Source organism: Hypanus sabinus, chromosome 1 (genome assembly GCF_030144855.1).
Source record: "Hypanus sabinus isolate sHypSab1 chromosome 1, sHypSab1.hap1, whole genome shotgun sequence".
Taxonomy (NCBI): Eukaryota; Metazoa; Chordata; class Chondrichthyes; order Myliobatiformes; family Dasyatidae; genus Hypanus; species Hypanus sabinus.
Window position 1 is genome coordinate 71724399 of NC_082706.1, and position 13842 is coordinate 71738240.

The 13842-nt window shown below is 39.2% G+C and overlaps 1 protein-coding gene across 12 annotated transcripts in view; it reads left to right on the forward strand.

Annotated features, from left to right (window-relative positions):
• The window catches only part of LOC132394572 (protein MTSS 1-like), a 286259-nt gene that overhangs the window by 188958 nt on the left and 83459 nt on the right, over positions 1-13842 (forward strand). For all 12 annotated transcript variants that reach the window (XM_059970935.1, XM_059970926.1, XM_059970960.1 and 9 more), the window contains one exon: positions 12180-12264. In XM_059970935.1, the coding sequence (XP_059826918.1) occupies positions 12215-12264 (50 nt within the window). In that variant the 5' untranslated portion in view covers positions 12180-12214. The remainder of the gene's footprint in view (positions 1-12179; positions 12265-13842) is intronic.

The following is a 13842-nucleotide window of genomic DNA, read 5'->3' on the forward strand; positions in this document are numbered from 1 at the left end:
CATTTACATCATAAATACTTGTAAAAGTAAAACTAATGTTACATTAAAGTACAACATACAGTCAAAATCTACCTATGCCATCAACTGGCTTTAAATACACTTCACAAGCTATCCAGCAACGCTTTCAATAACACAAAAAAAACTTTATCAACCGTCATTACTTTTAACAGAATCAGCATTAACATTTTTACTTCAACATATTGATTATCTTATAAACTTATGGCGTTGCTTCTATGATATTTCTTAGTGCGTAGAATGAAAGCTTTTATCGTGCTGATCCTGCACAACACAAGCCCCCTCCTTCCCATTTCTCCAAACCGGTATTTTCCCACAACACGTGGCGAAACCAGGCACGACGTCATCGCATGCATCACAGACAATGAATTTACTTTCAACAACCTTAACTTTAACTAGAAAATGATTACAAATGAATTACTAAAACGAAAATGTAATAAAGCTAAAGAAATGCCTTAAGGGCAACACACCCCTGCCTGACCTTTGTAAGGTCGCTATGAACATAATACAAAACTTCAGTCTCTAGACCAGTCTTTAGGTATAAGTAGAACAACTTCTGCAACTGGCCTTTGGTAAGTTTTCACATCACCTTGGTCAGAAGTTTTCAACTCAACCTTCCTGACATGTGCATCCCTACCAGGGAATGTAGCAGTGATTCGGGCCATTGGCCAGCAATTGCGGGCGATCTGCTTGTCCCTGAGCAGGACTAAATCTCCAACTTGAAGATTCCTGCGAGATTCTGTCCACTTTTATCTGTGTTGCAACAAAGGTAGATATTCATGTCTCCAACGGGACCAGAACTGATTTGTGAGAGCCTGAACCTGTCTCCATTGCTTTGTGTACAAATCCTTATCGGAGAAGACTCCAGGTGGAGGAGGAGCTCCTGCCTTCTGCGTAAGGAGCATTGATGGCGAGAGTATGAAGGGGTTTTCCGGGTCAGAAGACACAGGTAGGAGCGGTCATGCATTTATAATAGCTGTGACCTCTGCCATTAGTGTGCACAGTACTTCGTGGGTCAGTCGGGTGCGTTGCTGCAGAAACAATGAATCAAGAATTCTTGTGGCGATACCAGTCATCCACTCCCATGAGCCTCCCATGTGAGAGGCGTGTGGTGTGTCGAACTCCCAGTTGCATCCCTGCTCACTGAGGTACCTTTGCACTGTTTTGTCCATCCCAAGCTCCTTGGACGCTCCAACAAAGTTCGTGCCGCAATCTGACCTTAACTGTTTTGCAGGGCCTCATAGTGCAAAGAAGCACCTGAGAGCGTTGATGCAGCTGGATGTATCCAAGGATTTGATGACCTCAATGTGCACCACTCTTGAACTCATGCAGCTGAACATGATGGCCCACCGTTTGCTTTCTGCGTTGAACAAGTCGAAGAACTCTGGTCTGATCAGTGAGCAATTGTTCTGGTCATCCAGAATTACATAGGCTTTGATGGCCTTGTCTTTGGCTCCCTTAAGGTATAACATGTATAACAAATGAGGCAGATCTTTGAGCAAGAACGGCTTGACTGACCTTAACCACAAACTTCTGTGCAACTCGAGCTGACGACAGTTGTCTTGGGGTGATCCTCTCCCTCCCCGCCATCCTCTTGTGAGGGTGAAGGAGCTTTGTTGGTTTGCGGTAACGGGCCGGGATGCATGGCCCCATCATGGTTAGTGCTATTACATTCTGAGCACCTCACGGGGATCGTACACTCTAGCGAGGTGAGAGGTAGAGGAACAGCATTTAAAACATTTTTTTCTCCTTGAGAAAGGCCATTCTCTCGTCAAAGGGTTTTTTTCTAAACATTCTGCATTTTTTGAGGGGGTGGGGTTTGTTGTGCAATGGACAATTCTTGCTAGGGTCATTTGTTAGTTGTAGAGACTTCAGTTTTATTTATGTTAAAGTTATTCAAAGTGGATTTGACTGGCTTGGTGTGAATTGTACTGCTACCTTGACTCATGAAGCTAGGGTCGTTTTGCTTCTTTGCCTCCTTGCACACAAACCTAGTGAAATACTTAAAGGGAGGAAATCGACCACCATTCTCTTCCTTGTACTTTGAGCCACCTTTCCTGCAGCCCAAATGGAAGCTTGTCCATGAGTGGTCTAATTCCGTAAGAAGTATCTAGATATGACAGGCCAGTTAAATAGCCATCTTCTTTAGCGCCTTCAATCTCCATGAGTAGATCTCCGAGCTCTCTTAGCTTAGTATGGTCCTTGACTGACACCCTAGGAAAATTTTCCAGCTGTCGAAATAGTGCCGTTTCAATTATTTCAGGGGCCGCATAGCACTCCCAAAGTCTCTCCCGTGCTTTGCGTAAGGCTAGCTTGGGGTTGTTGATGTACACTGAACGTATGCGTCTCACCTGTTCGCATGATTCTTTTCCCAGCCATTTTGTCATAAGATCCAACTCTTGGGTGGCTTCAAGCTGGACTCTAGTGTTCAAGCTAGTGTTAGTGAATGAGGAGTACCATGGGCAGTAATTTTCAGGCTTATCTTCAAATGGTATAGCCCTGAAGTAAACGAGATCTCATCGTACTAAATACTGTGCCATGGGTTCAACTGCAAATGGCACACTGGCTGGGGGAATATGTCAGTGGGCGTATGACTGAGGGTGTACATTCGTTACGAGATTTGCTGTTCTGAATTCAGTCTTTGCCTCTTCTCTCGCCAAATCTGGTAAGTTTGGCGTCGAGAAGTATTTGTTGTCAGCCCTTTTGTCCTTGAGTTCATTGCAAAGTTGCAAGGGTAAATTGTCTTCCTCAGGTGGATGCGATGCAATTGGACTTCTCTTTGACTCCTCCTGAAATGGGACGTTAGCATATAAGTATGGAGATGAAGAACGAATCTTCAGGTCCATTTGAGATCGGATGTAGTCGCTAGCGCTTTCCAATCTGGTCCTTTCTGAAGTAGATTTTACTTCATCTAGAACATGCATTTCTTCAGCGCTTTCTAATATTTCTGCTTCCACCTTGGCAGCTTCGGCTTCTCAGCATAGCATCATCGCTTCTAACTCTGCTTCTATCCTTACCCTTTCCAACTGGTTTTCGGCTTCCCTGGTGGCCTTTTCCTTTCTTTCTTTCTTTCTTTCTTTCTTTCTTTCTTTCTTTCTTTCTTTCTTTCTTTCTTTTTCTTTTTAGATCTTTTTATTAGTTTTAAACAAACATAAATGAAACATGAATACAAAGTGAGAGTACATAATTAATGGTTTAAATAGACATTCAGATGTATAATAATAAAAATATATAACCTCTCAAACTCAGAACATTAATGAACAAAGAAGTAAAAAGAGAAAAAAAAGAAGAAAAACCCCAAAAAAAGAGAGAGAAAAAATAAAAAAAAACACTAACCAACATGGGCCATTGAATAATATTAAGTACATATACAGTTGTGCCAATAACTCCGAACCTCCATCCAAATAATTAAGGATAATGTAAGTAAGGTTTAGGAAAAGACAATTCAGCTCATGTGAAAATGTTGAATAAAAGGTCTCCAAGTTTCTTCAAATTTAACTGAAGGATCAAAAACCACAATTATTATTTTTTCTAAACTCAAACAAGAAATAGTTTGAGAAAACCACTGAAATACAGTTGGAGGATTAATTTCTTTCCAATTCAATAAAATAGATCTTCTGGCCATTAATGTAACAAATGCAATCATTCGTTGAGATGAAGCGGATAAACGATTATTATCCGTCATTGGTAAACCGAAAATTGCAGTAAGAGGATGCGGTTGGAAATTAATATTTAAAACTATCCATCACAGGGTTTAAACAACAGTTAAAATCCCCACCCATTATCAGTCTATATTGATTCAGATTAGGAAAGGATGTAAATAAGCATTTAAAGAATACAGGACAATCAGTATTTGGAGCATAAACATTAACTAAAACAACTTTTTGATTAAAAAGTAAACCAGTAATAAGCAAAAATCTACCTTGTGGATCTGAAATTGTTTCATGATGTATAAAAGAAGTTGATGAGTCTATAAAAATAGAAACACCTCTTACTTTGGCTTGCGAATTTGAGTGATACTGTTGGCCCTTCCAAAACCTAAAAAAAACATTGACTATCCACCTTCCTTGCATGAGTCTCCTGCACAAAAATAACATTAGTATTCATTCTATGGAATACTTTGAATATTTTTTTCCATTTGTTTGGATGATTTAAACCATTAGTATTCCAAGAAACAAAATTAGTAATCCTATCCATATTGACAATATTTATTACAGTTAACACATAAGTTTAAAAAAAAAGTGAACTCATGAACCCGGAAGAAGGAAGTGAGTTCAAGGAGAAACCGGAAGTCACGGCACTGCAACCATTTTTGTAGTTTCATATAGGCCCATGAAATAAAACTATGCAAAAAGCAAGCAGAAATAGAAAAAAGAAAAAGAAAAATCCCCCTCCCTCCACCCTCGAAACCCCAGGAAAAAAGCCAAAAAGAGGCAAGCAGGCAATCTAATAGTAAAATTGAAAAAAAAACGAACAACCCATATTATAAGAAAGGATTAATATAACAAGTTAAAATATAAAATTAGTATTATATATATATATAACAAAAGGGTTAAAAAATTAAATTGATAAAACCCATAAATAAATAATACTAAATTAGTATTTTAAATGAGAGTTTAAAACCTTCAAACTCATCAAAACGGATATGACGTTCCAAGCACTAGAGTCTGTCGGGAAGAAGAAACGCCATTTTATTATTATTTTTTTAAAAATCTTAATATTTAAATGTTAAAAACATAAAAAAAGCGTATACAAACTTATAAAAAGGAACCCTAATCAGTTATTTTCAAAGTTAATAGATTAATAATATATAAAAAAATAATGAAGTCAGAATAAACCAAAAAAAGAACTTCTACCATGTATAAAAAATACATGTAAGCCATACCTAAAAAAAACATTATTCTGTAAAAGATCGAAATTTATAGACTAATTATTACATTAGTCAACCCGATAGAGTGTCATTGTTCCAAAAAGCTTCGATCGTCCGCTGGAGATTTGAACAACCGAAAAGTTCCATCTTCACAAGTAACTCTCAGGTGTGCTGGAAATAACAGCGCTTGCTTGTAGCCTTTCTGGTGAAATTTCAACACAACCGGTCTAAAAGCCATTCTTGTCCTTAAAAATTCAGGGCTATAATCTTCCAAAATACGAAATTTAAATTCTTGAAAGTTAATCATACCCTTTTACCGAGCCGCCCGAATCAGACGCTCTTTGATATGAGGGTAATGGATCCAGAGAATTACATGTCGTGGTTTATCTGAATCAGAATGATAGTGAGAGACACGGTGTGCACGATCGATTATTGGAGGAGAGTCCAGAACTTCTGAACCGAAGACATCCATTAGAAGTTTAGAAAAGAAAGCGGTAAGATCACCGTTCTCAAATTTTTCCGGAATCCCAATTAGCCAAAGATTTTGTCTTCGAGAGCGATTTTCAAGATCAGTAATTTTAGATTTATAATGATCCATCTGTTGAGAAGTCGAAGCTTGCTCTTGTTGCAAAGTTTCGATAATATGGTCTTTTCTTGTGAGCGGCTTCTTCAAGTACCAAAATACTTGCTTGTTGTTTTTGTAATTCCAGTGTAAGTGTTTGGAGTTTTCCTTCAAATGATTTTAAACGCTCATCAAACGCAAAGAGCTGTTCGGTTATTTTTCTCTCCAGTCCTTCATATTTATCTTCTAAAAGCTTCACAATAGTTTCTAAAGTTATCGGTTCCTTCGTCTGTTTCGATTCTTTTGCTTTAGACATTTCAGCGAGTTGAAAATAGATCGAATAGTTAAAAAGAAAAATTCTGTATGTTTAAACCCCTTTAGAATAAGTATAAAAAGATCATATAAGGGGTGTTTGTAGGTTAAAAAGACGTAAAAGGTTTGGAGCAAAGCCAAAAGCGGTTTACTCCATGAGTGCCATCTTGAGACCTCAGCCTTTTCCATTTTCAGTTTTGCTTCCAGTTCAGCGTATGACGCTTGCACCTTGGCGGTTTCTGCTTTAGCTCTCGCATGGGCAGCCTTATTTGTTGATGCCCTACTGCTCCTGGTACTGGATGGCAACGACTTGATGCTGGATCACGATGCCATCGTACCACTTGTTGAAATACCTGGTAGTGCCGCCTTTTCACTGTAATGTTCTCATTCAGGTGTAAAGAACTCTGAACTAAATACCAAGTTTAAATTGTCGTCAATGAGGCACGATCGCAGTAAGATTGACCTTTTACTGTTCACTCTTCCACATTAACGTATGGTTAAAACTGTTGATAAAACAATACAAAATATATACAGTATTTGTTTCCTTCTTGGCATCGCATTTACATCATAAGTACTTGTAAAAGTAAAACTAATATTGCATTAAAATACAACATACAGTCAGAATCTACCTACACTGTCAACTGGCTTTAAATACACTTCACAAACTATCCAGCAACGCTTTCAATAACACAAAAAAACTTTATCAACCATCATTACTTTTAACAGAATCAGCGTTAGCATTTCTACTTCAACATATCGATTATCTTGTGAACTTACAGCGTTGCTTCTATGATGTTTCTTAGTGCATAGAATGAAAACTTTTCTCGCGCTGATCCTGCACACACAAACCCCCTCCTTCCCGTTTCTCCAAACCGGTATTTTCCCACAAGACACGTCGAAACTGGGTGTGACGTCATCGCATGCCATGATACATCACAGACAATGAATTTACAACCTTAACTTTAGCTAGAAAATAATTACAAATGAATTACTAAAGTGAAAATGTAATAAAGCTAAACAAATGCCTTAAGGGCAACACAAGATGTCAGTCTGTCTTCTCTAGATAGCTCCAAAAAAGAATTAATACCATTATTTTTCCAAAGTAAAAAAATTGGATCACTCAAAGAAGGCTTAAAAAATAATTTTGATAAATTAAACTACAAAGTTTAAATTTTTTAAGATTAAAAAAGTTGCGGAACTGGAGCCAAATTTGTTAAGAATACTTAATCACACGATATAAATTTAAATGAGCAACTTTAGCTAATTGTATAGGTAAAGCAACTCCCAATAATGAGGTTAAATAAGACTGTTAGACAGCTTTCAATTCCAAATCTACCCAAATTGGCCGTTCATTCGTATCAACCCAGTGTAACCAAAAAGACATATATCGTACGTTAACAGCCTAGTAATACATTCTTAAATTAAGCAAAGCAAGACCTCCATCCTTTTTCAATTTTTGTAATTGGTGTTTACTAATTCTTGGTCTTTTATCATTCCAAATAAAATCAGGTCTCTCACGGGAGAGTGAGGGGTTGGGTGGTGGGGAGTATACCTCTCAACAATGTGTGGAAAGATGAACCAACATAGTGCCACATGAGTGGCTGTAAGTGCAGAAAGGTATAGACCGTAATGGAAACATTGGTAAAGGTATGAGAGTTAACAACTGATTTTTTGTAAATAATTTTATTCTTGACTAAGGATTGAAAGTCAATGAATGATTTATTGTAAATAACTTTATTTTTGAATAAGGACTGAGAGTCAACAAATGTTTTTTGTAAAAAATATATTCTGGAATGTTTCTGAATAAAGTATATTTTTGGAAAAAAAAGCATTGTTCATTCTCTGCTGATCATAAATCCAGGCTATCATCGTGAAAATCACTGCTGCATTTAAATTTCTCCAGATTGTCATCTGCTTATTGATAGCTGATACTTTTAGTAAATTTAGTTTGGTGAACACAAAATTACTTTTGGTGCTTCATTGGTATTTTAAGTCTAGATCTGCTTTGTTTGATATCGATGGCTGTATCACTCACATTAATATGTCTACTGAAGGTGAAATGATCTGTCCAGTTAATGTGGGTTGGGTTGGATTGGTATGTTTTTGAGTGTAGCACCATCTACTGGGTGTATTGTCTATGCAAATCAAAATCTGATTTACAGCAAAAGGCACAATGTCAGATGAACTTATTCAATTATTCAACAACATAACACTTGTGAAAACATTTACATATAAAAGGGCAACATGTGATGGTGTTGCATGGTACAAAACTATAACAAATCAAGCTGCTTCTCTATTTCCCAGACATCTGCGCTCATTTTCCTGTTTCCTTGTCCTTACCTACCATCCCATGAGTCTGTACAACCAACACATTCTTCTCCACAACTGCCATCTCCAAAGGGATCCTACCACGAAACATATCTTTACACCCCCCCCCCCCACTCTCCAATTTCTGCGGGGATTGCTCTCTTGTCCATTCGACCCTCCCCACTAATTTCCCTCTGTAAGCAGCCGAAGTGTAGCATCTGCCCGTTTACCTCCTCCCTCACTTCCATACATGTCTCCAGGCAGTCCTTACAGGTTAGGCAGATCTTCACCTGCTGATCTACTGGTGTCACCTGTTGTATCCAGTGTGCCTAATGCAGCTTCTACATTGTTGAGACCCATTGTAAATTAGGGAACTGCATTGTTGAGCATCTCTGCTCTATTCACCACAAACGGAACTCCCTGGTGGCCCAACATTTTAATTCCTGTTCCTATTCCCGACATGTCGGTTCGTGGCCTCCTTTCGTGCCACAATGAGGCCACCTTTGGTGGAGTAGCCTTGTATTCTGTCCAAGTAGCCTCCAACCTGGCAGTGTGAATATCAATTTTTCCTTCCGGTAACCCTCCCTCCTCTTCCCTCTTCTATTCTTCACTCTGGCCTCTTACCTCTTCTTACTGGCCTATCACCTCCCCTGGTGCCCCCACTTCCCTTTCTCCAATGGTCCATTCACCTCCCCGATCAGATTCCTTCTTCTTCCCCCATCCCCCACCTTTTTATTCTGGTTACTTTCTTCTTCTCCAGTCCTGAAAACTGGTTTCGGCCTTTTGTTTCCATGGATGTTGTCTGACTTGAGTTCCTCAAGCATTTTGTGTATACTACTTTGGATTTCCAACATCTGCAGAACTTCCTGTATTAACAGATCAAATTTTTCCTAATTCCTAATAAGTGGTAATTTCAGTAAGGGTTTCAGTTGTCCTTTGGTGAGAGCAAGTTGACAGATGATTCTCCTGATTGGTTGCTGAACTGCTCTGGAAAAATAGACATGAGATTTTGCAGATGCTGCAGATCTTGAGCAACACATACAGACAGACAGACATACTTTATTGATCCCGAGGGAAATTTGATTTCATTACAGTCGCACCAACCAAGAATAGTGTAGAAATATAGGAATATAAAACTATAAATAATTAAATAATAATAAATAAATTATTCCAAGTGGAAATAAGTCCAGGACCAGCCTATTGGCTCAGGGTGTCTGACACGCAGAAGGAGGAGTTGTAAAGTTTGATGGCCACAGGCAGGAATGATTTCCTACGATGCTCAGTGTTGCATCTCAGTGGAATGAGTCTCTGGCTGAATGTACTCCTGTGCCTAACCAGTACATTATGGAGTGGATGGGAGACATTGTCCAAGATGGCATGCAACTTCGAAAGCACCATCAGAGAGTCCAGTTCCACCCCCACAACATCACTGGCCTGATGAATGAAATTTGTTGAATCTGTTGGTGTCTGCTACCCTCAGCCTGCTGCCCCAGCACACAACAGCAAACATAATAGCACTGGCCACCACAGACTCGTAGAACATCCTCAGCATCGTCCGGCAGATGTTAAAGGACCTTGGTCTCCTCAGGAAGTAGAGACGGCTCTGACCCTTCTTGTAGACAGCCTCAGTGTACTTTGACCAGTCCAGTTTATTGTCAATTTGTATCCCTTGGTATTTGTAATCCTCCAACATGTCCACACTGACCCCTTGGATGAAAACAGGGGTGACCGGTGCCTTAGCCCTCCTCAGGTCCACCACCAGCTCCTTAGTCTTTTTCACATTAAGCTGCAGATGATTCTGCTCACACATGTGACAAAGTTTCCCACTGTAACCCTGTACTTCACCTCATCTCCCTTGCTGATGCATCCAACTATGGCAGAGTCATCAGAAAACTTCTGATGATGGCAAGACTCTGTGCAGTAGTTGAAGTCTGAGGTGTAGATGGTGGAGAGAAGATGCAAAATGCTAGTGGAACTTAATTGGTCAGGCAGCTTCTATGGAGGGGAATAAACAGTTGAAGTTTCAGGTTAAGGCCTTCAGACTCAGTCCTCCATATTTTGTGTGTTTGTTCTGGAAAAGCGAAATGGGTGCAAAGCATAAGGTAAGGGTCTCTATCGAACAAATTGTCACAGAGCACAGACACAGGCCCTTTGGCTCATCTAGTCTGTGCTGAAATATTTAAACTGCCCAGTCCCATTGACCTGCACCCATACCACTCCCATCCATGTACCTATCCAAACTTCTCTTAAGGCTTGAAATTGTGCTCATATGCTCCACTTACACTGGCAGCACCTTCCACACTCTCACCACCCTTTGAGTGAAGAATTTTCCCCTCAATCTACTACGCTGTAAAGAATACAGTCCTGACCTATTCAGTCATTCCTCCAGTACCAACAACATCCTTGTAAATTTTCTCTGTAATCTTTCGATCTTGTTTATATCTTTCCTGTTGATAGGCTACCAAAAATAAATACTATACTCTAAATTAGGCCTCACCAGCACCTTGTACAACTTCAACATAACATCCCATCTCCTGTACTCAGTGCATTGATTTATGAAGTTACGAACTTATCAGCCTGTGCAACCACTTTTGATGAAAGATGGACCTCTGTTCCCAGATCCCTTTGTTCTGCTGCACTCCTCAGTGCTCTGCCGTTCGCTGTGTAAGATCTTCTCTCATTGGTCATACTGAAGTGAAAACATCACACTTGTCTGCATTAAATTCCATTTGCCATTTTTCAGCCCATTTTTTCAGCTGGTCCAGATCCCACTGCAAACTCTAATAATCTTCCTCACTGTCCACTACACCCCAATCTTATCAGAAGTGGATTTGAAATTACTAAGATGTATTATTCATATTAGGCTATACAATGCCCTGTTAACTTATAGTAACAAAAGTGTTGTGAAACTGAATATTTGCATTAATTTTATCAAATATCTTCATTCAGTTACAATGTAGCTGATCCATACTTTAATTCCATTCAATTGGTTACCTATTATTTAATCCACCGAATTAATAAAAGTATGTCAGTTTTTATAGAAAACCTACAGCACAACACAGGCCCTTCAGCCCACAAAACTGTGCTGAACATGTCCTTAGTATTATGAAATGTTAAATTTATGTGGTCTCAGCAGTTGCTAGTCAGTTGACCTCGTTGTACACAATAAAGTCGTAAAATGCATGTCTTGTTGATCTGCACACATACATGCAACTTCTGTCTGATCACTGCTATGTTTATAACATATTAGCAATAGGTTGGTGTGACTTTTAGTGAAATGCTCTTTCAGAGCTTTTTTTTTTGTTAATAACAGCTTCCAGAATGTTTTACATAGTGAAACATTAGAAAGGAATTTCATATTTAACTGTAGAAGTAAAACAATATTAGGAAAAGCCATCAGATCAATTCTTAAAAATATGAACACAATCCTTGTGCAGCTAGTGGAAGCCTGGAAGAGTGGCTGATACTGGTTTTTCAATGTTTCAGTACAGTCCACTTCTAGGTGGCTGACTTATTTGTTATAGAAGACTGTTATGATGGTGGGACGCTAACCAAAATGTTATACCATGGATTATGTTGGGTTCAGGGCAAGAGTTCTTCATTCCAATTTTGATAGAGAAGGAATATAAATATCAAGTGGAGTAGTCTAAAAATGCACAAGAATCTCTAGATTGCCTATAAATACAGTGTGTTTTGTTCACTAAAAATGGCATAGGAAATAAATGTTAATTATTCACAAGGATGCATCAGTAATTGTTTGCTTGGGATGAATATATGTGCTGCTTGCATTTATTTTTGCTTTGCAGTATACTCTTAACTCTGTTGCTTAGTAGGAATACAAATGTAATTACGTAGCTAAATTCTAATGTTTAGTTTGGCAATATTTTAATTAAAAAATAAATGTATAATTCAGACTGGCTCTATAATAAATAAAAACTAACATTTCAGTTGGAAGATTGAGAGCACATGATTGAGAAAGGGTTTAATTTAGTTTTCACAATAATGAGAAAAGATGTTGAAGATGAAGTATCAACGTGTTGTTGTAACATTAAAAATCATTCTGTTAGCAAAGAATTGTAATGATTCATTTCCATTTTTTTCCTATTTGTTCAGGTGCCACCAGGGAAATTGGTTCAGCATTAACCAGAATGTGTATGAGGCACCGAAGCATTGAGACTAAACTTCGTCAGTTCTCAGCGTGAGTTACTTGGCTTTGTAAATGTGGAATAATATCATGAATTGGAACAAATTTTAGTTGGTTTGTTATCCGCTTGAGCTAATTAAAGCCTGTATGTAATCCAGTTGTAACGAGAGTTTATTCAGAGATAAAATTTTGGTCCTCACCATCAACAATGTTTCCTTTGGCTCCTCCCACATTTTCCAGACACAGGTGGTAGTCATGGACACCCACAAGGGCTCTAGCTATACCTGCCTTTTCGCTGGCTACGTAGAACAGTCCATGTTCCAAGCCTTTCTAGTAATGCTTCTCAACTCTTTCTCCACTACATTGATGACTGCATTGGTGCTGGTTTCTCCTTCCACTAATTGTTTTTACTCCCCCACTTCTCTTCTATTACCCACTCCATCCTCTCACTTGCCCATCTCCTCCTCTTGGTGCCCCTGTTCCTTCCCTTTCTCCTATGGCCCACTGTCCTCTCTTATCACATTCTTTCCTCTCCAGCACTTTACCATTCCAACCCACAGGGCTTCAAAGAAGGGTCTCTGTCTGAAACATTGCTTGTCTTATTCACTTCCATGGATGCTACCTGACCTGCTCCAGTATTTTATGTGTGTTGCTTGGATTTCCAGCTTCTACAGAATTTCTTGTTTTTATCAAGTTCCTGAGTTTTGTTTCTGGACTGCCAAGTGGCATTATATTACCTGTTGTAATATCTGGTTAGGCATGGGCTATTCTTATTGTTTAAAATATTTTGCAGTATATGGATCAAGCAGGTATCAAAAGGCAGTCTAATTTCAGATGTAGTAGATCATGCATTTGTTTTAATGGTCTGAGATGTTTAAAAGTAATGAAAATTGAATGTTTTTTTGGGGAAGAATACAGTTTTTAAATGGCAAGTCACAAACAAAGGAAAGTCTGCAGATGCTGGAAATCTGAGCAACACATGCAAAATGCTGGAGGGACTCAGCAAGCCAGGCAGTATGTATGGAGAAAAGAATAATCAATGTTTCAGCCAGAAACCCTTCGACGGGACTGGAGGAAAAAAAAGCTGAGGAGTAGATTTGACGGCTGGGGGAGGGGGAAAGAGAAACCCCAGGCAGTAGGTGAAACTTGGAGGGGATAGATGAAGCAAAGAGCTAAGAAGATGATTGGCAAAAGAGACAGAAGGACATGGAAGAAAGGGGGTGAAGGGAGAGGAGCACCAGGGGGAGGTGGTGGGCGGGCAAGGAGATAACATGAAAAAGAGAGACAAGGAGATGAGAAATGGTAAAAGGTGAGGGTGGGGTGTGGAAGCAGTACTGGAAGTTCAATAGTTGAACGTCACCGGGGCTGGATGAGATGTATCCAGGCTACTGTGGGAGGCGAGAGAGGAGAGTACTGAGTCTCTGGCGATGATCATTGCATCATCAGTGGTAATTGTAGGGTTGTGGATGTTGTTCCCTTATTCAAGAAAGGGAGTAGAGATAGCCCAGGAAATTATGGACCAGTGAGTCTTACCTCAGTGGTTGGTAAGTTAATGGAGAAGATCCTGAGAGGCAGGATTTATGAACATTTGGAGAGGCATAGTACGATTAGCATGGCTTCGTCAGAGGCAGG